Source organism: Sminthopsis crassicaudata, chromosome 1 (genome assembly GCF_048593235.1).
Source record: "Sminthopsis crassicaudata isolate SCR6 chromosome 1, ASM4859323v1, whole genome shotgun sequence".
Lineage (NCBI taxonomy): Eukaryota > Metazoa > Chordata > Mammalia > Dasyuromorphia > Dasyuridae > Sminthopsis > Sminthopsis crassicaudata.
In genome coordinates this window covers 53,665,290-53,692,398 of record NC_133617.1, presented here as the reverse complement: position 1 = coordinate 53,692,398, position 27,109 = coordinate 53,665,290, and the positions used below count along the sequence as shown (strand labels likewise).

At 45.7% G+C, this 27,109-nt stretch overlaps 2 protein-coding genes across 3 annotated transcripts in view; both read right to left on the bottom strand.

Moving 5' to 3' along the window:
- The window catches only part of SCAMP4 (secretory carrier membrane protein 4), a 71,447-nt gene that overhangs the window by 21,282 nt on the left and 23,056 nt on the right, over window positions 1-27,109 (bottom strand). For both annotated transcript variants that reach the window (XM_074303694.1, XM_074303702.1), the window contains exons 2-3: window positions 9,489-9,545; window positions 3,445-3,573 (exon numbers count right to left, since the gene is read on the bottom strand). In XM_074303694.1, coding sequence (XP_074159795.1) covers window positions 3,445-3,573; window positions 9,489-9,495 — 136 coding nt within the window. In that variant the 5' untranslated portion in view covers window positions 9,496-9,545. The remainder of the gene's footprint in view (window positions 1-3,444; window positions 3,574-9,488; window positions 9,546-27,109) is intronic.
- ADAT3 (adenosine deaminase tRNA specific 3) overlaps window positions 10,312-27,109 on the bottom strand; it is a 39,821-nt gene continuing 23,023 nt past the window's right edge. Inside the window, exon 2 of the mRNA XM_074303679.1 lies at window positions 10,312-14,445. Within this exon, the coding sequence (XP_074159780.1) occupies window positions 13,315-14,409 (1,095 nt within the window). The 5' untranslated portion in view covers window positions 14,410-14,445 and the 3' untranslated portion in view covers window positions 10,312-13,314. The remainder of the gene's footprint in view (window positions 14,446-27,109) is intronic.

The following is a 27,109-nucleotide window of genomic DNA, read 5'->3' as shown; positions in this document are numbered from 1 at the left end:
GCCTCTGCCCTGGCTCCCTCCTCCCTCCAGCTCTACTTTCTACATGGAGCCTTTTCTGTCCTCTCTCCAAGTGCTGCTGACCGCCCCCCCAAGCTACCTCACGGTGGTTTTCTATATGCATCAGACCCTTATTAGCTAGGTGACCCCAGGCCAGTCACTCAACCTCTCAGTCTCAGCTTCCTCATCTGTAAAATGAGTCTAAAAAATGGCATCTGGGGGCTTCGTGAGGCGTGCCGTGAGACTTCCCGTTCCAGTGCCCTGTTGTTGGACACTGTCTCCCTCAATGGAATGGAAGGCAGGGGTTACCTTTGTATTCAGTGCCTGGCACACGGCAGGTATTACATAAATGCTTCCTGATTATCTAAAAATAAGCTCTCTTGAATATGGAAAAATTAACCAGGGTCAAGTTTCCTGAGCTGTCTTTTTCCAGATATGTCTCAATGCAGGGCCCTCACCCGGGCAGAGTGACAGATCAGTAAGTGGTCAGGAGATAATAAGCAAAAAAAGAATTAACAAAATTTCTTAAATGAACAGAAGAAGAAAAGCAAAAAAGCAGAAGCCTGAGGCAGAGCTGCAGGAGGGCTGCTGCCCACTGGAGCCCTTCCTAAGTCTAGCCCCCCACGGTGAGCCCTCAGGGAGCCTGGCCCAGGTCAGAAACGGAGGCGGTCTGAGCTCTGCGCTCATCAGGGCCGGGCTCAGGCCTGGCTAAGGCAGGAAAACCCAGTCTCAAAAAACGCTGCAGGGGGAAACTATCCCACTAGAGATCTCCATGTGGGCGGAATGTTCCCCAAACAGGAGACTATAATAAGAAATGCCCTGCTTTTAAAATTATCCCCAAACGCAACCGTCCCAGATTGTGAATAGCTACCAAAGCTGGCAACACAGCCTGGGCTGGAGGTGCCATCTCTCCTCCCCCAACACCCCCTTACAGCCCCCCAAGCCCCATCCGTTCACTCCCAGACGCAGCAGCAGATACCGTCCTTTGCAGCTTCCCCAACTGATCCAGGGACGGCTGGACACTTATCCCCCCCAACCTTTCTACAGACTCTGCTTCCTGCCGGCTCTGTTGGGAGACAGATGCGCCCCTGGCTGCCACCTCCCCTGCCCTGGGCTGGGCAGCTTGGGGATCACGGTGCCCACTTTGCAGCACAGTGCCCCGATTAATCAGGCACCCAGGAAGAAGTCACACTCGGATCCTACGACTGCCTGGCTTCCAGCTCCCTTGCCCCATGCTCTTGTTAAAGCACCGGATCAATTGCAGAGACCGGTGATGAGAAGCTGCAGTGTGAGGGGGGGGGTTGCGGGGGGGGGGGGGGGCAGCAGAGCCCAGGGGAGAGAAGCCTGGCTCTGGACTCAAACCACATGCTTGTCACCTCTGTGACTGGGTAAGTCAGCCCGGCCTCTCTGGGGCCCAGCTGCCAAAATGGCCTCTCCGGTCCTTGGGCTTTCAGAGGGAGGCCCCACAAGAACGGGCCCTTGGGGAGGCCGGACCTGTCTGCTGCAGAGAGAGCCGGCCTCCAACCTGATCTCGCCCCCCACCGTGACTGGCTGAGCCCCCTCTCTGGGCTCTAGGCCACCTCCAAGAGGCTCCTCTGCGGAAGCTGTTGCCTCCTACCATGAATCTATCAGTGAAGCTGCAGCTCGGTCTTTCTCTCACATTCTAGGAAAAGGGAAATATTTTCTCAAAGCTGCCTCCTGGTGAGATCTTTGGGGCTAATTTGGTTAGAGATGCAAATTATTAAAGGAACTTACACAAAAACCTGCACTGCGGAACAAAGGTTCTGCCACCTGGATGCCAGGGTGGATCAATTTTTAAATCGTTAACACCTGCCCTCAAAGACCCGCACTGAAACCTGACCGTTTCTGAGGGTATTAAACAATGAACCAGCCAGGCCAATAGCCCAACTCCTGCTGCAACCCCAGCCAGGGGGTGGCGGAAGCTGGAGAGGAAAGGGCTCTTCAACAAGGGGCAACAGAGCAGAGAATGGGGAGGGGAACTCCAGAGGACACAGAGAGTGGCAGGAGAACGGGAGGGGTTCTGGGACACGTGCAGGGGCTCAGTGTGGCCCAGGGCAGCGGGGTGGTTGAGTTGACCAAGCACTTTGTGAGCTCCAAAGCATCAATGGTGAGAAAATCCAAAGCCAAATAAAAGGCAAAGTCTGAAGTGGGGTCACTGCAGCGGGACTGGGAAGGGCCAGACGTTTTTCTGACTTGAGAAGTGTTATTTAGTAATATTCCCTCAGTGATGACAGGGATAACAGGGATCTCAGAATCAGAATCACGGTGATTTGGGGGGCGGGGGTCTTGGGAGCCACAGAGAATCCAGCCTCTAAGAGACTCTCTGCCAGTCTACCACACTCTTTCCCTTGAGTTCTCATATCGAAGCTGCTCTAGCTCCCAGCTTCTTAAACCGTGACAGCAAGCCCATGTGAGGTCATGTAACTGGATGTGGGGGGACTGCAATTTTTATCAGTGAAAATTTGAGTTGCATACCTGTTTTATATACTTATATGCCCAAAGTCACATAAACATTTCTTGGGCAAAAAGGAGTCACTGAGGCAGCCCTGGACTAGGGACCCTCCATTCTTGCCTCCTCGTGTCCACCTTCACACAAGCACGTGGGGCTCCCCCTTTCCTTTGCCCTTTCCAAGGCCGCTCTACTTGTGGCCTGGCTCGTACCCGCCTCCCGTCTCCTTGTCTCTCTCACTCACTCCTATTCTCAGGCTCCGTCCCTGCTGCTCCTGCTCCTTTCTGTGACCTTCCATTTTGCTCTGGAAAATGAACTGACTTCTTTTGTCTCCCCCCCCACCCCAAGCCCCATTTTGATAATACATGCAATGTTCTACAGCCGCAACCCTTCACTTCTGTGAGTGGGGCGGGGGTGGGAGGGGGGGTGCCTTCTGGGCCACACCGGATCACCGGACCCCACGACACACCGTGCTCCCGTCTGCGGTGGGCTTGCTTCTGCGTGGCTTCCTTTTACACAAATACAGACACTTGGGAACACTTTTTCTGGATCGATTCATATAAATCTTTTCCCATTAAAAAACCATCTTCATTGGCCCACAAGTGATCATGTTCATTTGGGCTCCCCCCCAAGCTAGAACCCTAGAAGCACCGCGGGGCCTCTGTTCCTGATCTCCCTTCTCATCCCATCACCCTTCTTTGCGCTGCTTTTGTCCCCAAGCCCGAGGCACAATCTGTCTAAAGCTCCTGTTTGGTACTTTGGGCCCTTGCTCTGTGGACCTCCCGCCCTTTCTCCTTCACCCCTGTCTGATATTCTGTACTCTAAGGCCTCTTCCTGCTCTGATAGGTTATTCCTAAGCCTTAATTGTGTCATTTCACATCGTTTAAAACAATTCTTTGGAACCAAAGAGATGCAGTTCATTGTTCTCTGTACTTATCCCCTCGGGGTTTCCTTGGAGTGATCCAGTGGGTGCTTACAGATCCATAAATGGTAAATCCTTTTCACTATGAACTGGTGGTCTATTGGAATCTCATCAGAAAAGTTCTGGTAGAAGCAGGGCTTCAGAGGGATGAACTTGGGCAGCGGAGGGAAGTTGTTCGCTTTTTCTGTGAAGACAAAAACATGACACCTCATCAGAATTAAGACCCTGAGCTCTGGGTGCGTCACTGACAGCATCGAAGTCTTGGAGCACGTCCTGTGGCCGGGGACAACGTCTGCCCAGCAAGAAACTGGAAGTGAGTGGCTGCCCATCAACAGGAGAATGGATGAACAAATTAGCATATGAGTGTAGTGGAATATTATTGTTCTTTAAAAATGACCAGCGGGATCATTTCAGAGAGGCCTGGAGAGGCTTACAGGAACTAGTGCTAAGTAAAGTGAGTAGAACCGAGAGAACATTGTACTCTGCTACAAGAAGATTATGTGATGATCCCTGTGATAGACTCAGCTCCTCTCAGCAACGCAGTGATTCGAGGCAATTCCAATAGATTTGGGATGGAAAATGCCGTCCTCATCCAGAGAGAAAAATCTATGGAGACTGAATGTGGATTGAAGGGGGAAGGTAAAGAGAAAACGTGGAACCCAAAGTCTTACAAAAACGGATGTTGAAAACTATCTTTACTTGTATTTGGAAAAATAAAATACTATTGAAGAAAAAAAAAGAAACTACATATCAGGTCTAAAAAACTCCTTGGTCCTTATTATTTTTTCCCATTTCCTTTTATTCCAAGGCATTACTCTCATATTTAAGTCAAAATTTGATGGAGGCATTCACATATGACATACGAGAATAACTTCACAGTTCTCAAGAGCTGCTGCCAATGCCAGTCATCATTGGGAGGCCATTGGATGCTTTGGCTCCAGCCTCAGTGCCTGTCACTGCCCCTGTTCTCCCTGGTGCACGCCTGGTCCTGCGCCCTAAGCTGCTCACAGACCAGGGGTCAGGGCCCCACGCTCAATAACAGCAAGGTTGCCCCCCAGACCTCTGGCTGACTGGGGGGGGTGAACCTGCACAGCTGGGCTGGCCGATGTTCCACTCATCCCCAACGAGAGGGATCTTTCCTACAAATCTCCTGCGTTGTCTTGGGCTGGGAAATTGTTTGGCCCCAACCTTCGTTGATTCTTCCACACCATAATTCAGTTTGAGGCATTTTAAGAGCTGGAGGCATCTGAGGTGGGGCCCAGATGTCCTGAAGGGAACTTACCTCCCTCCCAGGTAGAGGGACTCCCCCACCGTTCCCCCTGCAGCTTCACCTTCTGGCTTCCCTGGCTTTCTCCAAGACTCAGCTAATGTCTCACCTTCTACAAGAAGCCCCTCCCAGCCCTCCCTAATTTTAGTGCTTATCCTGAGATTATCTCCTGCTCGCCACTGAGGGAGCTTGCTTGTCCATAGTCGTTTTAACATGGTCTCCCCAATTAGGAAGCGACTGCCTTTGAGAGCAAAGACTAATTTGTTTTTGTCCTTTCTTTGCATCCCTATGCTTAGCAAGGCGCCCGGCACACAGTAGGTACTTAATGAACACCTTGTTTTTGGACAAAGAACTGAAAACAACAAAAAGATAAAACACATCCTGGGAAAACTCCAAACAGTGAGAAACATGTAGAGACAAATTTCTAACTTGTATCATATTAAAGATATGTAGGGATTTTTTGAAAGTACTTTTAGCTTTCATATCATACTTGTAATTTAACAGAGAACTACTACCACCAATAACAAAAGCTGACACTTTATACAGCACTTCAAACTTGGAAAGTGATTTACGTACTTTACGTCATTTGAGCCTCACTCAGTCATACCGAGTGCTCTTCCCACTGCACCATCCGGCTGCTCCTGAGCTTCTCAACCTCATGTTACAAGCAGAGAGCCACCATCCTTGTCCAAGTTCTGGCCCGCTGTAAAAGGCTTTTTTCTCTTTGCCTCTAGACCCAGCTCGAAGTGCCTGCCCTCCCCTAAGACCTGCGCGGCACTTGGGGTGGCTCTGGCCTCTCCACTTCCTGCATTCTCCCTCCTGTTGGAGGCTCTAGTCTTTCCCAGCTCTCCATCCTCCCACAAAACACGCTGGAAGCAGTAACTTCTCCATCTCCGCATGCCCCGAGCTCCTCATGAGAAGTCACGTCCTCAAGGAGGCTCCTCTGGCCTTCTCAAGAACTCCCAGGTCTGGAACGCACTCCCTCTCACCTTGATCTTTTGGAACCCTCGGGTATTTGCTCCAAGCCCCTCTAATACGAGACTCTCCTCCAAATGACCTTCTATTTCTCCTGTGCGCACTTTGTATCTGTTCCATGTGCACGGACTGCCTCCCCCGACAGAAGTGATGACCCACGATGGGTAAGAATTGTTCTCTTTTGTCTCCGCACTCCGTGCTTGCCACCCTCCTACTGGGAGTCCCTCCAATCTGGCTGAAACCTCACTTTCCAGCCCTTAGTCCTCATTTCAGTCAAGTGGAATGGACGGATGGTTGCTGCTCTTCTTCCTGAAGACTTCCTCTGGGGTCTCGGGCCTTTGTACAGGCTGCCCCCCCACCCCCTTGCCTTGAATGCACTTTTTCCTTTTTTCCGACTCGTCAAGGTCCCCTGCTTTTTCCACAGCTCATTTCAAGAGTTAATTCCATAAAGGAGGCATTTCTTGATTCCTAAACAGCTAAAATGACTTTGTTTATATTTTCTATTTAAATGCTGTTTTCCTCATAGTGTCTAACCTCCTTAAAGGTAGGGACTCAACTCGGCACATAGTAGGGGCTCAATCAACGCTTGTTGATCAAATAAATGCTAAGAAAGTAATTAATATTAAGTTAACAGAATTAAAACAGAATTAAGTTAAAGCCCAGAAAGGAGACAACAGTTCCCATATAAGCTGCCTTAGTTAGACTACATCTGTGGCTGTGTGAAGCTCACAAATTTCTTCTCTCATTCTTATATCAGACACCTTGAAAAGGGTGACCAGGGTAATGGGCAATCAAAAGGGAACAGGAACATTCCCGTAAGGGCTGGGAGGTCGCTGATGAATGCCCTTTGTTAGGTAAGAGCATGTCTGGATGGAGCAGCCCCTCAGAACTAGGTCTGAGCAAGGCAGGGACACTTCCCCAGACAGTCTCTTCAGGCCGGACAGGGAAACCTTCGAAGCAGGAGGTCCACAGGAAACCAGGGCTGGCCTGCCCCGCCGCCCCCTGCACTTTGGGCAGGGAGGAGGCACGTGCCCCTCACGGGGTCTCCTCCCACGCCCCCAAGTCCCCGTCACTGAGGGCCCGAGGAGCAAGTGCTTCAGAACCCTGGAAGGAAACCCTCCCCGGCCCTAAAGGGAGCGTCCTGAGGACTCTTTCCAGGAGCCCGAGACCCCTCTCCCGGGGCTCTCTGACTGGCAGAGGCGGTCACGACCTTGGGGGACGGAGACGGGATAGAGCCACTGTTCCTTCTGGGAAAGGCTCCTCTCCCTGGAAGCACCCCGAAGGGCGGGAGGCTGGGACTTCAGCGGCGGAGAGCCGGCCGGATCCGGGGCGAGGGACAGGACCAGGGAGGCGGCCGGCGTGTGAGGGGGGCACTAGAAGTCTGTCGGGGTCCTCTCTGCGATGGCTCCTCGTGCTGACGGAGCAAACCTGAGCTGACCCTTCGATTCACTCCAATTTTAAGATTCTGAGTATTGTTAATTATGTGCCCGGTCATAAAGTTTTTTGATCATATGAGCTATGCCCGTGCATACATGTTTGCATCACTGCTATTATGCCGCTGTCAAATAAAAAAACCCTAAAATTCTGAGTTTATAAAAAGCAACAAGATCCTGAACTCAAAGAGTCATTATGCTAATAAAGGAGTCCTATTTCTGAAGTTTATACCCTATTCCTGGCCCAGTTCCAACTTCTAGAAACTTCCCTTGTTTGGTCTGGACCTGGGATTTCACTAGGGTTTCGCCAGCACAGAATGGCAGGCACTGAACTGCTGAGTCAGCAGTGCCCTCCCCCGCCCCCGCAGCGCTCTCCAAAGGGAGGCCCGGCCTGACCCCCCGGCAGGGTGGCCGGAGGTCACTGTGAGACACTCACCACTAGCTGTACCCCCCCACACGTCACCTAGCCGCCCCGCCCCCAAACAAAGCCTGGCGGTCAGGCAGGGCTCAATGTGCCTGAGCCAGAATGGTGAGAAGGCCAGGGGCTCTGCGCAGCGCAGGGAGGACTGGCCTCTAAACAACACCCCCTCCCCAGCTGCTGGAGGAGCCCAGGAGACCGTGTCTGAAAGGAACTAAAAGCCGGGACGTGCTCCCCAGGTGCTGCTTCCTCCTGTTGCTCGGCGTCCCTTCTGAGGCAGAGCCGCCCGCTCCGCCCGGGGTCTGTGTGCAGGGGCAGGAGTCTCCAGGCACCCGCACTGCTGGCAATGGCACCTCTGGGGCCGGGGGCAGTGCCGCCCTTCCCAGCTGCCAGGCCCAGTGGGAGCCTGTGCTCACGTGCCGGCCTTGGGGAACCCAGTCCTTCTACCAGCACCGGCCAGTCAGCCCTGCCCACTTTACCGGCCCAGGCCCTGCTGGGGCGGAAGCCCTTGGGCAGTGAGTCCTGCCTGCCGGAGGAGGGCTGGCTGGAGCGGAGCCGGTGCTTCCATCCCAGCGGCCACCGGGGGGAGCAAAAGTTCCCGGCCTGGGCGTGCCGGGGAGTGCCGGATCACAGCAGGGCCCAGCCCCAGCCTCTCCTCCAGCCCCTTCTCCAGCCCCTCCAGCCTTCCTCCCTCCCTGGAACACCTGATCAGGGACCAGACAGTTCGGCCATTTTACAGACGAGGAAACTGAGGCCAACAGGCAGAAAAGTGCTAAGAGTAATAAGCAGGGCTATTCTTAGCTGTACAACCATCCAAAACAAGAGAGAAGGGGCCGATGGATTCCGAATGGGGATCCACACACGCTGCTCATTTATTATTTTTGGTTTTTAGTTTGCATTTTCTTTGCACAGTAGCCACAGGGACATATCTGCGTGTCTGCACGTGTGTGAGCAGTATCAAACTGCCTGCCTTCTCAGGGAGGGGGAGGGGAAGGAAGGGAGAGAGAACTTGGAATGCAAAATTGTAAAAAATGTTAAAACTTTTTGTTGCCATGTAATTGAGAAAACTTTTTTAAAAACTAAACAGACTAAAGTTGAACCTTTGAGACATAGGAAGCAATCCCGGAGAGTTGTTGGTCACCAGGAAGGAAAAAGATGTAACAGTAACGGGGGAGATCCAAGTGATGGATCGGCCCAGAAACAGAACCCGAGGAGGAAGCCCGCACGGCAGGGAGGGGCCAGAGTGCCAAGCATGGCTGGAGGAAGGCAGCGCGCAGGAAGGCAGCGGCCGAGGCCCAGGAAAGCTTCCTCTGGCACCCTGACCGCTGGAGTGGGCTGAGCCCCCTGTGATCCGTCCAGAGGAGGCTTGGGGCACCAATCTCCGGCCCCGCTTCTCCTCCATTTACTCATGTATAAAACGAGCAGTCGGAACCCACGGTCCCTTCCAGTTTTAAGTCTAAATTTCTCCCAAGTGAAAGTAATTTTTGTGTGGTCACTTTCCTAGCGGGCTTAGTCCGATCTGCCCTTGGCCCCACCAAAGGCCCCAAGCAGCACGGAGTCTTGGGCGTGGAAGCTTGTTGAGGAGACTCTTTCTATCTCCAGGCACTTGCACACAGCAGCTGCTCACAAAACGTTCCCAATCTATTGTTGCCCCGGGCACACGGTCAGGCCCTGTGAGCTTGGCTGAATTAACGCATGAATCACCAGCTGGGCCAACAGCCTCTCACTGCTACTCACTGTGGACCGGGAGCACTCCCACCTCCACAAAGGCCCAGGCAGGGTAGTCAGGTCAGGCCGGCCGCCTTCTCCTTGGGGCACGAGCCCATTTAAGAAAGCCAGTAACAAACCCGGCACTGTGCTGTCCGCCTTCTTAAACCGTGGGCGGAGAGCGTGGGGTTGTGTGAGTGAAGGGGTCCTGGAACACTGATAAATCATCAGCAAAAATTTCTCCAGTGACAAATGGTTGCGAGTGGAAAAAGTTGGAGAAGCCCTGCTGTGTTCTTTACCTGACATAGCTGTTCCAGGTGCTCCCACGAGTCAGCTGGCAGGTGAGGAGGGCGACCCTAGGAGACAAAAAACAAGCAGGTCACGCCCGGCCACGAGCTGCGCAGGGGTCCTGCTCCCACAAGCACACGCTCAGTCGTCAACCCTACAACGCACAAGCGCCGCCCCACACACATCCAGGCAATCTCCACCTCTTTCTGCTGAACACTTTCCTTTTGTTTCCAACCCCCCAGAGCGCTCACCGTGGCCTACCAGCGCCCCCGTTCTCTCATACAGCAAGCGCTGTCATGGACGAAAGCCGGGCCCCCAAGCCCAGCCCCTCCGCTGCCACCGTACACATCAGGACACTGAGAGAAGCCGCCGTCTGCCACCCAAACCCCACAGGGCAGCTGTGGCGGGCGCAGGACTTGAAGCCAGCACTGACCCCACACCAGGCCTCCCTTCCATTGTCCCACGCTGTCTCTGGGCCGGCCTACCTTCCACCCAGGGCCTGGCACTCAGAAAACGCTTAGCCCCTGCTTTCTAAACGAGAGCCCAAGCAAGGGAGCTGGCCTAGTTGCCTGACAAGCCTTGAACCTTTTAGTCTCTGCACCTTTCCCTCACCCACAAAGGCCGCCCCAACCCCACCCCAAAGCCGGCCTCGCCTCTGCCCAGGGCAGCTGGAGAACGACTGTTTGCAACCCCATCTGACACTCAGAACCTGCTGCTGCCTCCCAAGGCCAGTCACTTCCCCCTCACTCCTCTTCTCACCAGGGACGCCTGGCACAGATCGGCTGCGCCAAGTGGTGTTTGGTTGGAAAATCACTGCTACGATGCACAACTGTATTGCTAGCTACAAAATTCAATGGATAAACATTTATTAAGCACCTACTACATACATAGCACAGAGCTAACACTGGAGACAAAAGTCAGCCCCTGCCCTCAAGGAGCTTACAATCTATTGAGGAGACAACACGCAGACAAATCGAGCCATGAACCCCCATTTACAGATAGGAAAATGTACCTTTCTGTGATGCTACTAACAGAAACAGGGGGGGTTAGAATGTAAGGCAAATGTTTTTGGGAGAAGACAAGTGCTTCAAGTTTGTTGTCTAAAGTTAGGCAAGAATCAAGTACTTTATAATTCAGAGATAATCCTAATTTACTTTTTCTGGTACAGCTTAAAGCTATAATTTGCTATTTAAAAATAGAATTAGAAACCTCAATTTTCCATGGGTAGAACTATTGATAAAAACTTTAAAATTTTTTTTAGTCATCAACAGTAAGTTGAGAAATACTGAACATTTCCTATGTATCAGGATTGGATAAGGTTAAATGGAAGACTCCCCTCACCCCCCTCCCCAAAAAAGACAAGAAATTTAACTAGGACATGCAACTACAACTTGTGTCGCCAAAGTTTAGAGGGAGCTAATAGCACGTGAACTTTAGCAGGCAGAGAAAAATTGAATATAGCATCTAGTCCGAAAGAATATTAGTTAATAACAACACCTAACATTTATGTAGTTTAAAGGTTTGTAAAATACTTTAGAAATATCCTTTGACCACAACAACTATGGGAGGTAAGAGCAATCATTATCCCCAGTTCATAGACACTGAAACTCAAAGGGAACTTAAGTGACTTGCCCAGGGTCATACAGCAGATCCAGGTCAGAAGCCAGATTTGAATTCACTTGACCTTCTCACTCCCCAGGACAATAAGCACTGAAAGGATCCTGGACTTGGTGTGTTAAACTGGATGTGAACACAATTCTACTGCTTAGTACTGGCCTATCAGCTGTTCCTCCAATGAGATCACTCTCTCATACCTCTCAAGCTCTCTCCCAAATTACACCTCTTAGAATATGGGCCATACTTACATATATCTTTTCCAAAAATTTGGTAGTTTTTTAGCAGCTACGATCAGTAGGCATGATGTATCACTCTAGTAAAATACTTCTTATTAGGAGCAAAGATTATTTTATTTTTGTCTTCTATTCTCCACATCTAGCACAGAGTCTGATATGTAGTCACTGAATAAATGACTGGTGATGGGAATTGTCAGTGCTGAAAGCAAGCTGTGGAAAATGGATGTACTAATGCATTGTTGATAGAGCTGTAAACTGGCAAAATCATTTTGGAAAGCGATGTGCAATTATTCAGAAAGTTTATGCCCTTTGACCCAGAGAGATTCCACTGCTAGGTACAAGGCCTAAGGATTATTAATGAACAAAAAAAAAGAAAAAAAAAAATCAAGAAAGAAAGAAAGAAGCTTCATGTACACCAAAATATTTATAGCATTTTTTTTTTTTTTGGTGGGAAGCAAAGAATTAGAAACAAAGTAAATGTCCACTTCTTACTGGTGAATGGTTAAACAAATTGTGGTTCAAGAATATAATGGACTTTTACAGTGCTGTGCCAAACAACAAGTAATGAACACAGAAAAACATAGAACATATGAATTGATTCAAAGGAAAATAAGCAGAACGATGGAAAAAATTATATACAACAGTAATAACCAAACTGGAAATGAATGTTTCAAAATTACTTGGAGCCAAGTTTGGCTCCAAACAAGAAAGATAAAAGAGATATTATTATATAAAGAGTTATGTCAAAAATAGTATTGTTAAACACACACTCTGTGTCAAGCTCTAGAGGGATACAAAGACAAGCAAGATAGTCCCTACTCTCAAAGAGCTTCCATTCTAACATGGGACACATAGTTCCTCCCCATTTCATTACACAAGTGATGGACCATGGGAGTGGAACACTGAATATGTGAGATAAATTTTTTTTATTTTTGGCCATGGTAGTTGGTTCAAGAATTTTTTCTCCTTTACTTCTCACTTCTTCTTCTTTATTATCACAAATAGCTCTTTGGGGGATGGCTTTGGGAGGGATAAGTGGAAAACAGAAGTGATAAAAACATTATCAAAGAAAATTACTTTTTAATTAAAAAAAAAAGTTTATTGAACTGATTCAACTTTGATCTTAATAATAAGCTCCTGGGTTCTATCTCCTTTACACACATGTAGAATTTAGTCCCTGAACCATCCAGTGTACAACACAACAACAAATGATCCCCAATTTGACACATTGCTCAGCCTTACCACTGCTTCATGGGGATGGTACATCACAGACACTTAGGAAATGTAATTAATACGGATATGGTTGTATGGTACCCAGGCCCCCAACATTTGCGTGGCACTTGAAGATCTGCAAAGAGTTTTTCCCACAACAATCCTGCGAGGTAGGTAGTGCAAGTACTGTCACACTAAATATCTCAGAAATAAAACGCTTTCATCCATGTTTTTGATCCAAATTCATTTCTCTTATTTTCATTTTGGTATTTTAAGTTTGTTTTTCATAATTTAATTTAGAAAAAGGACAATCATAGTTATTATAAAAAAGTCATACCCAGGATTTTCGAGATTTAAAAACAAAATAACAGTTCTCCTACTTTCTCGTGCTGCTCGAGGTCCTACACTCCAACAAGGACCCCCAAGTTTGGAATGCTACGCAGTCCAAGCTCCATCCAGACACCAAGGACTGAATTTGCATGATCACAAGGAAGGCGTGCAAACAAATTATTTTCCAGATGAAATTGGCCAATGAAAAGTTGAACCACATCCATAAATATAAGAAGTGATATTCTGAATCCTCACTGAATTTTTATCTTCAGTGACAAACAGCCAGATCACAAAAAGAGTGGCATGAGGAGGGCCACATGGTGTCCCCTAAGGGTAACTAACACCGGGAGGAGAAAGGAAAGTCCCTTGGCCCCCTGGGAGAGACAGGAACAGGCCCTCACTGTACTGGGATGAAAAGCAGAGAGTGGGAGAGAAATGAAAGCTACTTGGACGCCCGGCTGTCTGCCTTGCTCTCTCTGACTAGGGAACAGCACTGGTCCTCCAAGATGCCTCTGAACACTTCAAATCGGTGATTGAGGTCCGGTCTGGTATGAATCTTGAACTTGGTGCCCAGCGCGCCATCAGGCGACGCTGCCCCGTAGAAGACCCTCTGAATCCGGGAGTGCACCAGGGCCATGGAGCACATGACGCACGGTTCCCTGGTGACATAAAGGTCGTAGCCAGTGCAGATGTAGGGGAGCCCCTCGTCTCTGGCTTCCAGTTTCCGCACTCTGCCAGCTTTTGAGGCTGATGCCTCTCTGTTCTCCGGTGGTGAGAAGGTGCAAGCTGGATAAGATTGAAAGCTGTAGGTGCCCCTGCCCTGCCCATGGGCGACCAGGTCTATGCACACCATGGTTGCATGCAGCAGGGGGCGCGAAGCACTGCTGCAGTCGTGGCCCACCGCGAGGACAGCCTCCGTGGCCGGATCCACCACCACAGCCCCAACTGCCTTCATGCCCTGCTCGGCTCCTTGACGGGCAGCCCCGATGGCTCGCTTCATGTACGCCTGCATCTTCACCTTTTCCTCCCGGGAGAAGAGGAGCCCTGCGAGGGCACTGGTGACATACTTGTCCTCATGGAATGCCGTAGGCCAGTGGAACTTGGCTTCCTCAAACTGCGTCCTCGTCAAAGGGGGGTGGGCAGGCACGTGCACCAGGAAGGGCTCCCCGAGGCCGCCGCGATCCACCTGCTCGTCGGGCAGGAGCTCGGAGAGCGTGCGCGGGCCCTCAGCCTGCTCCTTCCCAGGCCTGGCTAAACAAACCAGCATCTCCAGCGGGTGGGGGCTGGCCTCCTCTGGGCAGGCGCGCACCCTTTTGAGATGCTGCTGGCCCTCGAGGGGGTACAGGGCGGATACCTCCTTCACCAAGCGAGAGGTCTTCTTCTTGTCCAGGATGGGCACCGCATATGCCAAGACCAGCTCGACACCCTGAGACTGCTGATCCGAGAGCACGGGGAAGATCTGCCAGGGAACCGCTCTGTGCTCCGTTACCGAACCCTGCTCTTCACCATGTTCCCCTGGGCACAGGACACGGTCCATCTTCTTCGCCGAGAGAGTGGGCCGCAAAGACTCTGACTGTGGGAGACAGAGATCGGAGGAGAGCAACATCTGTCAGTCAGAGGAGGACAGCAGGTGGGCCTAAGTAAAGCCACGCTCACATGGACAGGCAGTGCCACAAAGTGGGCCCAGTACCAGACACCGAGTCAGGAAGAACTGGGTTCAAATCTCACTTCTGATACTAATTATTCATTAGGGGTCAAGGGCAAATCAATTCACCTCTCTGAATCTCAGTTTCCTCATCTGTAAAATGGGGACGGCACTATCTATGGCTCCCCAGCTGAGAAAATGTACCCAAAATGTTCAGCAATCATTAAAGGAAACGGAACTCCCCAATTCTTCATAGGGTCTGCTCGCTGGTGGCTGAGTGCTCCCAGGGCCTGACCCCTTGTGCAGATGAGCCACAGCTCCCATCACTCCTGTTCACAGCTGCATCCTAGTCCTAGCTTGGTGGGGACTGGAAACAATCCGTTTCCATGCCTGAGCCTCAGCTTCTCCACCTGAAAAAAGAGGGAGTTAGTCTAGATGAGCTCTGGGACCCCCTGCAACTCTGCAAGTGAGAGCCCAGGTGGGGAGGACCAAATTGGAGCAGTCAGCCAGTGGCCTCCTTTACCCGAAGAAGCGGATGCCACAAGCGCTTCAGAGGCTTGCCCAGGAGCGGAGCTAAGGCTTCCCTGACCAGAGGCCCCACATCTGCTCCCTTGGCTGGAGTGTGGCCTGCCACCTGGTCTGCAAACTTAGCTTTGAGGACTCTACCTTTCTCTCTGCCCTCACTGCCTGGCTGCTCGCTAGTATCTATCCCAGCTGGGCGGGCCTGGAAGTGATGCTGTTTACAGCCAGCCCAAGATTGGACAAGACCCACCTGCAGCTCAAAAATCCTCCTGGCTACCTTTCACCTTTAGCAAGAAGCACCCATGACTCCTCCCCAACCCAGCCTTCGCCTACACTTGTACCAATTCCGCCTGGGTCCCCTGTTCCACCCAAACAGACTTATGAACTCTTCTTCAGACTCAATGTTCCATTTCCCAGCTCCATGCCTTTGCCTAGGCTGCCTCCCAAATCTGGAACTCCTACATCTCTTTCTCTTGGAATCTTCCTTCAAAGAACAAGCAGTGTTATTTGTTTATTCAAGTCTTTCCTGATTCATCTCTCCACCTTGTTAGTGCTTTCTTCTCGCTCAATTCCCCTGTATTTACTTGCCCATTATATTTTGGAATCTAAGAGAATCCCCCCCCCCATTGTGTTTATATATTATCAATGTCTAGCACTTTAAAAATGTTTGTTGAATTAAAACTGATATTTGACAAGGCCTCTCAAGTTCTTGTAGAAAATAGGGGAGAAATGTGAGCAAGATGATCATATAATTTGGCAAATCAAAACTCACAGACCCTGTCAACTTAGACAGTTTCTAGTATAGTGTCCCAAGGAGCTAAACTTGGCCTTGTACTGTTTCCACACCTTTTCCAATGATTTAGATAAAGGCATTTTCAAATTTACAGATTATAGTAGGAGAGAGAGCTCATGGGAGTTTAGAAGTGTCAACAACATTCTAGACCAATTAAGAGGAAAATGACAAAAGCTGAAAGCACTGAAGGGGAATGAAGCACTAATTTTGGGGGGAGCTGGAGATCAGTCCAGCTCTTTTGGAAACCAATTTGGTAAACTGTGCATTCTCCATGGCCTAGGGACACTGCTACTCTTAGTTCTATTCTCCAAAGATATCAATCAAAGAAAAAGAAAAAGGGCCAATGTGTACAAAAATATGCAAAACAGCAAAGACTAAGGAAGTGACCATCAACTAAGGAATGCACAAATTACAGTAAATTAATGCTTTTGGCTTTATTTTTATTATTAAAAGCTTTTTATTTTCAAAACATATGCATGGATAATTTTTCAACACTGATCCTTGCGTAGCCTTGTGTTCCAAATTTTCCCCTCCTCCCAACCCCCTCCCCTAGATGACAAATAATCCAATATTATACATGTTAAAATATATGTTAAATCTAATATATGTGAACTATTTGCTGTACATTAATGTAAAAGAAAACTACTGTACTGTAAGAAATGATAAGATGGATGGCTTCAGGGAAAGCTAGGAAGGCCTATATGAACTGAGGCAGAATGAAGCAAAAAGAACCAGGAAAACATTTTGTATAGTAGCAACAACATTGGAAAAGTAAATAACTTTAGAAGACAGTCATCAATACACTGGTCAACCATGATTCCAGAGGACTGATGATGAAGCATGTTAGCTACCTCTGAAAGAAAAGTGATTCAAGATGAAGAATGAGACATGCTTTTTTTCCCATACAGCAAATTAAGTGAATTTGTTTTGCTTGACCATACTAATTTTTTACAAAAGTATTTTTCTTTTTTTGCAAGGCAAGTGACTTGCCCAGGGTCACACAGCTAGGGAATGTTAGGCATTCAGAGTGGATTTAAACTCAGGACCTCCTGACTCCAAGATCAGTACTCTATCAAATGTACCATCTAGCTGTACCTACAAGAGTATTTTCTTATTAATTTGTGAGAGAGGCGGGAGGGGGAGAAAAATAAATACTTGCTAGTTGAAAAACATAAATTTAATTTTAAAAATAAATACATCTATTAAGCTTCAATTAGACATTGATAAGATGGAGAGAAGTTAGGATAGTGAAGGGCTGCTAGTTCACTCTAAATGAGGACTAGTTAAAGAGCTTAGGTATTTTTAGCCTGGAGATGAGAAGATACAGAAGACACATGATAACTGGATTCAAATACTGTAGGGCTGTCATGAAGAAAAAGCATTAGAATTATTCTGTTTGCCCATCAACTGAGGAATGGCTGAACAAGTTGTGTGGTGTATGACTATGATGGAATACTATTGTATTGTATTGTAAGAAATGACAAGCAGGTAAATTTCAGGGAAAAAAATGAAAAGACTTACATGAACTGATGCAAAGTGAAGTGACCCAGATTAGGAGAACACTGGACATAGTAACAGCAACACTGGGTAATGATCAACTATTACAGACTTAGTTTTTCTCAGAAACACACAGACCAACAGTTTCAATGGTCTTGTGATGAAGAGAGCTATCTACATCCAGAGAAGGGACTGTGGGGACTGAGTGAGGAACACAACATAGTATCTTTACTCTTTTTGTTGTTGTTTGCTTAAATTTTGTTTTCTTTCTCATTTTTTTAAACTTTTTGATCTGATTTTTCTTGTACAGCATGATATTTGTGAAAATACATATAGAAGAATTGTACAGGTTAGACATAAATTGGATTACTTGTCTTCTGGGGGAGAAGGTGGGGGAAAGGGAGAGAAAAATTAGAACACAAGGTTTTGTAAGGGTGAATGCTGAAAATTATGCATGTACATATTTTGAAAATAAAAAGTTTTAATTAAAAAAAAAAAAAAAAAAAAAAGAAACACACAGACCAAGACAATTCTAAAGGACTTTTCATGGAAAATATTATCCACAGCCAAAAGAACTGATGGAGTTTGAATATAGATCAGCATACACTAGTTTCACTTTATTTTTTTTGCTAGTTTTTTTTTTTTTTTCCCTTTTGGTCTTTTGCTTCTTTTACAACATGACTAATGTGGAAATATGCTTTATATAATTAATTATACATACATAACCTATAACAAACTGCTCACCATTTTAGGGGGTGGGAGGTAAAGAACGGAGAAAATTTGGAACTCAAAATTTCAAAAAAAAAATGTTAAAAATTATCTTTATATGTAATTGGAAAAATTAAAATACTATCTAAAAGATATTTGGTGAGATATAATTAAACAGGCTTATCTTCAAATAAGTTAAGAATTCTTGTTGTCAAGAGGATTTTCACTAGGATTTGGGTTGAAGGACAAGATGGTTTTTGAGGTTCCTCTCTACTGATGAGATTCTGCTAATATAGAATGAAATGAACTGAAGAGTCTAGGAATCTGGAGGTCTGAATATAAGTCTCAGGACTGAAAGGCTTGAGTTCAAATCCCATGCCCACCCTTCTTATTAATTATGTGACTTTAGTCAAGTCCCCTTAACTATGGGTCTCAATTTGCTCAGTTGTAAATGGAGATAATAATATTTTCACAGTGTGATTGTGAGCAAGATGCCCTGTAAAACTTAAAAGTGCTTTGGAAGGGGTAAAGGGATCATTATTATTATACTTAAGTAACCCACAATGTACCAGGCTTTATGACTACTCTGGGGATATAAAGACAATAGTGGAAATCTCTACCCTTAGAAAGCTTACTTTCTACTAGGAGACACAATGTGTATGCAAGTAAATGAAAAATACATACAAAGTCATTTCAAGAGGAAAAGAGTGCTAATAATAATTGTGGGATTTTTCTGTTAAGATGACTGATGAAAGAATGCTCCACATCACTAATAAAAGAAATGCCCAAGTCCAGACATTTCAATTCTTATCCCACAAACTGGAAAAGATACCAAATGATAGAAGTACTAAGGAAATGACAGACACAATGACCATTATAATGGAAATGGAAAGAACCAAATAAAAGAAAATAAAATACATAGTGCTGGCTAATATAAAAATAAATCTTGCACAACTTTGCATGTATAATCTATCAAACTGCTTGCCTTCTCAAGGAGGATGAGGAGGGAGAAAATTTGAAATTCAAAATTTTAAGTGACAAATTTTTTTTCATGTAATTGGGAAATATTTCATGAAATAATTAAGATTTTTTTAAAAAGCAAATTCCAAAGAAGCTATATGAGAAGACACCTTCCCTTCCCCCTCACCACTCTGCAGAAATGGGTGTCTACAAAGATGGGATTTCAGCAGGGATGGTCTGCCAGACTTTTTTTGATGTATCAGTTTTACTGATTTTTTTTTTCTCTTCTCTTTTTTTCCTTCCTTAAAAACTATCTACTTTATGGGATAACTCAGTGGGGAAAAATACTGGGAAAAATTTTGGAGATGTAAAGAAAAAAAAAGGATAAGAAAATTTTTTTAAAGATCACTGATGTTGTTAAAAGCCTGAACTACCAAAAAACATAAATCATAAAATTTAGACCCAGAATAGACCCTAGAGGTGATTCAGTCTGATTTCCTAATTTCACAGAGAAGAAAATGAGCTCCAGAAGAGGCAAATAAATGACTTGGCCACGATATCATAAGCTTCTGGTTATCAGCCTCCATCACCGCATGCTGGATTATTAGCCCGGGTTTCTAAAAACTCCACATATGACTCTAGCAACAGTCAAAGCCCCTTGAAAGATCTGGCCCAGCCCTTAGCCAGGAACATTCTCAGCACACAATAGGTACCATCGCAGCTGAACACAACTGAGTCAGCATGACTCAAGCATATGTATCACTGGTTGAAAGGGTCCCTTTGAAATCTGGGAATTGCAAAAAATAACCAACCTTCTCCTTTCTTTTCAGTTATTTTTAGTTCATCAGAACTCATTTCTCGCCAAAGCAACAATAGACACAAGGCCTGCCCTCGTTTCTTCCTTAAATTTCTACTTTCAACCTTTGTGAAATGCCAGGGTAGGCTAATTACTGAGCACTGCATTTCCTCCAGCCCTCCAAGGGTTTAAGAGAGCTGGCCAGGCCTGGTCCCTTTATTTCAAGGTGCCCCAAGCCTGGAATACACTTCCTTCCTCCTGATCCTCTCCAGTCCTAGAGGCAGAGCTGCTTCTGCAGGGCAGGCACCTGGGCACCTGCAGCATCAGCGCCCGTACCCATCCTGAGCATACCACACAGAGAAGGACTTAGGCAGAAGATGCTCTGCTCAAGTTAAACTTACACATACAAAAGGAAGATGACATTCCATGGGGAGACAAGGGAAAAGCCTTTTCTCCCACAAGAGAAAGTGCTTAATTGCCCCAAAGCTGGTCAGTGGGGATTGCCCACTGAGCAGCAGCTCCGGGGGACAATCTCACAAGCCCCTCGCAGATGATAAGGTCAGTTGGCCCCCCTTCTGGCTTCTGGGTCTGGGCTGGGGAGCTTTGGTTCTGAGGTAGTCTCCTCAGGCCTCCTCCTGGGGCTTGTCCCAAGGGGGTCCTCAGCACAGCTGAGGCGGGACCCTTGGTCTGTACTGAACCATCAGGCCTGCTTGTCCCCAGAAGTGGAGAGCTCAGTTCAGAAGGGCTTGTTTTTAGGGTTAGTCTGGCCAGTCCACTCAGGACCATGTAATCACTATCTACTCAACACCTGAGGTACTTGTGCCAATGGGCTGATACACTGACAACGGGCCTATAGGGGCTTTGAATACATTTGGTAAACTGCCTTTTTTCTATCTGACAAAGGGTTTGCAACATGCCATCAGCCTGTCCCAATCAATCTCTGGTTATCACAGTTTTCACAAACAAGCTGCTTATATTCTCCAAATGCTGGGGCGCCTCTATTGAAAATGGAGTCCCTCTTGCCAATCTTTCTTGATCACCTCTAGGTAAAAATGACCTTCCCCTTCCCCTTACATCCCATTCTGCTTGCAAACATACTAATTTGTCTATGTAAGTGATTCTCCCACTAGAGTGTGATTTCAATGAAAGCAAAAACTATAATTTTTTTCATCCTTAGGGTCTGGAATACAGGGTCTTGCACACAACCCAGACCAATGGCACTTGATGATCCTGAAAAGAATTAACAACCTAAGTTAAACCAATTTCTGTAGGAAACTCAGAACACAATTTAAAATCATCTTTAATGTTACCAATTAATCAACATGCATTTAGCAAGTTCTTAGTATGTCTTGACATTATGTTAAGTAGTGAGGTGTAAAACCCCATCCTGTACTCTAGGAGTTACTGTCAGTTAAGGAAACATAATGGACACACAAAACATCAGGGCAAAACATCATGAAGAAACTCTGTATCTAAAATTCAGAGGAGAGGGAAAGTTACAAGGGAAGGCGGTGGGAGCATCATAGAATTATACATCACTTCAAGGTCTACAACAATATGGTGAAACCACATGAAGAGGCAAAATAATGGTCTTCCTTTTCCCTAGTCAATTAAGAAGCATCAAGGTCCAAATATAAACTCAGGTCTCAGTTATTTTATAAGGCAATGATGTTCTCTGATCTGGACAGAATGAAAGGTGCCCATTAGGAAGTTGTGAGAAATAAGGTTGTAGGAGCTAAGCAGATATGAGAAGGAACTAGCTGAGGGGAACATGTTAGCTCCCTTCTTTCTTTGTGGGGAGTCGAGTGTATGGAACACCACATACACCTGGTCAGTCAGCTGAGGTACTGAATCCCTTTCCCTTCTTTTTTTATTCTAATAAAGGACAATGTCACTCTAGAGAGATGCAGAAAGTCCTCCGAGCCTCTCCCATCTCCCAAATGAGCCTAAAGACCATTTTATCTGCTCCCAGAGAGAGAGAACTGTGGGCACTGAGCAGGGATCACAATATAGTATTCTCACTTGTTGTTTGATTGCATTTTGTTTTCTTTCTCATTTTTTTCATCTGATTTTTCTTGTGTAGTGTGATGATTATGGAACTAAGTATAGAAGAATTGTACATCGGATTGCTTGTTGTCTAGGGGAGGGGATGGGAAGAAGAAGAGGAAAAAAACTTTAATTAAAAAAAAAAAAAAAAAGACCATCACAAAGGACAAAAACAGATTCACTGTTGTTGCTTTCTTGTTTCCACCAAACTCCTTGAAGTCTGATTTTGTTAGCATTTTAAGCTTGAATGTGAGTTGTTGATAAGAGGGAGCAAGGCAAGGGAAGGAAAGTGTTATTTTCACACAAAATGGAACCTATTATCATGAGATTGATTCTGGAGTTGGTTTTAACATAGATGCAAAGTTTTAACTAACTACTCAAATATCTCAAGCCTGGCTCACCACCACTCCCTAATTGATGATCATAAACTATCACTCTCAACTTTTAATAAAACATAAATAAGAAAAATATTATAGAAGGAAGGGACTTTAGAGACCACATAGTAGGAGGTGAAGAGAGAATTCTTAAGCTGACTTTGTTTTAATTTTAATAATTATTTCAATATATAAAAAAACAAGCATCTATTAATTACACAATAGGTAGTGTACAAAGCACTTTACAAGTATTATTTCATTTGATCCTCACAACAACCCCCAGTGATTGGTGCTATTATTATTATTCCCATCTTTTTACAGGGAGTTAGATAAAAGTCGAATTGCCCAGTGCTATATAGCTAATTAAGTGTCTGAGGCCAGGCTCAAAGCTTTATCCACTGTATCCCCTAGAAACTAATAATTTTTTTATGTGTTTAAAGCCACCCTCCTGAGAAGAGGTCCAAGGCTTCACTAGCCTTGCCAAAGGGGTCCAGGAAGCCCTCAAAGTCAAGATATAGGCCCAGAGAAACAAGACGAACTATCTGGGGTCACAGGGGCTGGAATGGGCCCTGGTCTTTCTCACCAGAGCAGAGTCGGCCTGGAAGGACAAGCAGCCAGACAAGGAGTAACAGTTCAACTAAAGAGCTGTTCTGGGGACCAAACCTGAAAGCGGAGGTTAAGCCATCTTTCTGCCCCATGCAAAACAAGGCAGCCGCCCATGGCAGGCCCAGGACAAAAATAACTTCAGGGCAGAGCTTGCCTTTGTCTGAGCACAACCGAGTCCTGCAAAGTCCCAGAGTTTGGGCAGCCTTGGCCAGCTGGGGGCTTCCATCCCCGCCATGATGGCCACCTGTAGGGCCTCCTTTTTCTCTCTCTTCAGCAATATTCTATAGATGGGCACGTCTTTAGTCATATAACTGACAGTGCTCACTGGCTGCTGACCCTAAGCAATCGTTTTGCTCCACCAGATGCTGCTTTGAAGCTCTTCTACAAGAAAGTATCTCCTGGGCATATTATTTTATTTTCAGCCATTTTTTTGGATTTTATTAGAATTAAAAGCACTCTCAACATTTTCATCAATATGGATCTTCTCTTGCTGTCAATAATTCTCTTGGAGTTTAGTTTCTTTCTTTCTTTTTTAATAAATTTTTTTTAATTTTCAAAATATATGCATAATTTTCAACATTCACCTTGCAAAACCCTGTGTTCCAAATTTTTCCACACCCCCTCCCCTATCATCCTGCTTATCGTTCCTTAGAGAATAATTTTCCATAACATTCATATGCCATAACTTATTCAGTCATTCTCCATCTGATGGGCTCCACTCAGTTTTCCTGGGTATATTTTAAAATCAACATGAGGTTTTTTGGGGGGTTTTTTGAAGCTGTAACAGGGGTAACTTTGTGGGACCCTACTCTGACCAGTAACATCAAAGGAAGCACAAAGTAGAAAGAATCCCCCAAGGGGTCCTTACTGCTACAGAGGATGATCAGTGTAATGTTCACACTAGTAAAGATTCCTTAAAGAGCAGTGGTTTTTATGCCCAAATGGCTATCAAAATGTGCATACCCAAGGAGGGAAAAGGACCCATATGTACCAAAATGTTTGTGGCAGCCCTTTTTGTAGTGGCTAGAAATTGGAAACTGAGTGGATGCCCATCAACTGGAGAATGGCTGAGTAAGTTATGGTATATGAATATTATGGAATATTATTTTTCTGTAAGAAACAACCAACAAGATGATTTCAGAGAGGCCTGGAGAGACTTACATGAACTGAAGCTGAATGAACTGAGCAGAACCAGGAGATCATCATACACGACAACAAGAAGATTATGTGATGATCAACTGTGATGGATGTGAGTATTTTTAACAATCAGATGATTCAGGCCTGTTCCAATGAACTTGTGATGAAGAGAGCCATCTACACCCAAGAGAGAGGACTGTGGGGACTGAAGGTGGAGCACAACATAGCATTTTCACTCTTTTTGTTGTGGTTTGCATTTTGTTTTTCTCATTTTTCTCCTTTTTGAATTGATTTTCCTTTTTTTTTTTTTTCCATTGAAGCTTTTTATTTTCAAAACACATGCAAAGATAAGTTTTCACCACTGATCCTTGCAAAACCTTGTGTTCCAATTCTACCCCCGCCTCACTTTCTCTCCTAGATGGCAAGTAATCCAATATATCTTAAATGTGGTTAAAATACACACACACACACACACACACACACACACACACACACACATTTATACAATTATCCTGCTACACAAGAAAAATCAGATCAAAAAGGAAAAAAAAAATTGAAAAAGAAAATAAAATGCAAGTGAACAACAATAAGAGTGAAAATGCTATGTTGTGCCCCACCCTCAGTTCCCACAGTCCTCTCTCTGTGTGTAGATGGCTCTCTTCATCACAAGATCATTGGAACAGGCCTGAATTATTTCATGGTTGGAAAGACACATTCATCAGAACTGATCATCGTATAATCTTCTTGTTGCTTTGTAGAATGATCTTCTGGTTCTGCTCATTTCACTCAGCATCAGTTCATGTAAGTCTCTCCAGGCCTCTCTGAAATCATCCTGCTGGTCATTTCTTACAGAACAATAATATTTATAACATTAATACCTCACAACTTATTCAGCCATTCTCTAATTGATGGGCATCCATTCAGTTTCCCCTTTCTTGCCACTACAAAGAGGACTGCCACAAACATTTTTGCACATGTGGGTCCCTTTCCTTCCCTTAAGATCTCTTTGGGATATAAGCCCAGTAGTAATACTGATGGATCAAAGGGTATGCACAATTTGATAACTTTTTGAGTATATGAACTGATTTTTCTTATGCAGCAAGATAATTGTATAAATATGTATACCTATATTGGATTTAATATATATTTTTACCATGTTTAACATACATTTGATTACTTGCCATCTAGGGGAAGAGGAGGAAAATTGAACACAAGGTTTTGCAGGAGTCAGTGTTGAAAAATTATCCATGCATATGTTTTGAAAATAAAAAGCTTTAATTTAAAAAAAAAAAAAAAAAAAAAAAAGCCCAGTGATTCTTAACCTTTACTCTTAGAACTTGGTTTTATTTTAAAATATTCAGATAACTATTTAAACATAGTTGATTTCCTTTGTAATCTTACCTTTTTATGCATTAAAATTACTTTTCAAAAAATTTTTATTTTTTTACAAAACAATTGGGGTTTAGGATTAAGTGACTTAAGGGTCACACAACTGGTAAAGGCTAAATGTCTGAGGCTGCATTTGAACTCAGGCCCTCCTGACTTTAGGACTGGTACTCTATCCACTGTGCCATCTAACTGTCCCTAAAATATTATTTAAAATTTTTTTTCAATAGCATTTTATTTTCCAAATACACATAAAGATAGCTTTCAACATTCTTTTTGGTAAGACTTTGTGTTCCAAATTTGTCTCCCTTCTTCTCTACAAATATTACTGCAAGCAGCTAGGGTAGGCCACACAGTGCAGAGTTCTGGGTCTGAGTCAGGAAGGCCTGAGAGTGAATCCCACCCAGACACGCTGAGCTGTACCGCCCTGCGCCAGTCCCTCACCCCTCAGTAAAACAGGACAAGACCTAGTGCCACCCTTCCTGGTGTGGAGAGGACAAAGGGGGAATCAGCTTGTGCAGCACTCAGCCAGCCCTTGAAATGCTCGGCTACAAGGGTCATTCTGGGAAGGGACCAAATGTCCTGGGATCCACGGCCTGCCTTAGCTAGAGGCTCCCCTGATGCCAGGAGGAGGTTGCGTCCAATTTGAAAGAGGGAGCAGAGGCCAGGAGAGAGATATTGAAATGAAGGGGTGGCCAGGCTGGACTGGGCAGGAAGCAGGCTCTCATCCTGCTGCACCTTCCTGTACTGGGGCACCAGGCCTAGCAGGGGAAGGACCCTACCCTGCCCCCGGAACCTCCCTTTGCCCCTCTACTGTATACACTGTGTTGTTGCTGAGCGCTTCAGTCATGTCCGACTCCTTGAGATCCCATTTGGGGTCTTTCTGGAAAAGATACTACAGTGGTTTGCCATGTCCCTCTTCAGCTCATTTTACAGATGAGGAAACTGAGGTCAAAGGGTGAAGTGACTTGTCCAGGGTCACGGAGCTAGTGTTTTATTGTTATAATTCATCTGTGTTTGGGTCTCACCTAGCAGACTGGACTAGGAATCTATTTCTTCTTCCCAATTCTCTGCAACCAGATAATCTGATACATGTTTGATGGATAATTAATGAATGACGATGGGGAAGCAGTGGAAATGAAACTTTCCTCAGGTGTCAGACCTGTGGGAGCTGTCTACTCCCTGGCACAACAGCAATAGCTCACACTTCCAGAGCTCTTGGAAGGTTTACAAAAAGCAAGTTTCTTCATCAAGAACCCTATGGGGTAGACAGTGCCAATCATTGCCTCCATTTTACAGATGATAAAACTGACTCCAGGTTAATCAGCTGCTTTAGGGTCACATCGCCCCTCCCTGCCAAAAGTCCCAAGTTATCTGACTCAAAGGGAGGACGCTGTCCATGATAGCAAATCTCCACACTAACACAAGCAAGATGACATTTTAAACTACATTCCAAAGTTTCTTGGAGAATAGAGGGTTTTTTAGCATGAAAAATATACATGTGTATTAAAATCTTATTAAAAAGCATTTTTTAAGCAACAATCTGCCCTTAGTTCTCATTCTGACCTTCCGCTATCACGATGATTTAGAATTTCAAGTTTACAAAGCTCAAAAATCTGAGAGTTGAGAAAGTATTCATACCCCCATTGCAAAGGTGAAGAAACAGGTTCAGAGAGGAAATGCTTTGTCTATGGTTATGCACAACCACTAAGTGGCACAGTCAGATTAAATCCAGGTTCTCCAACTCTAAATTCAATGCTCAACAAA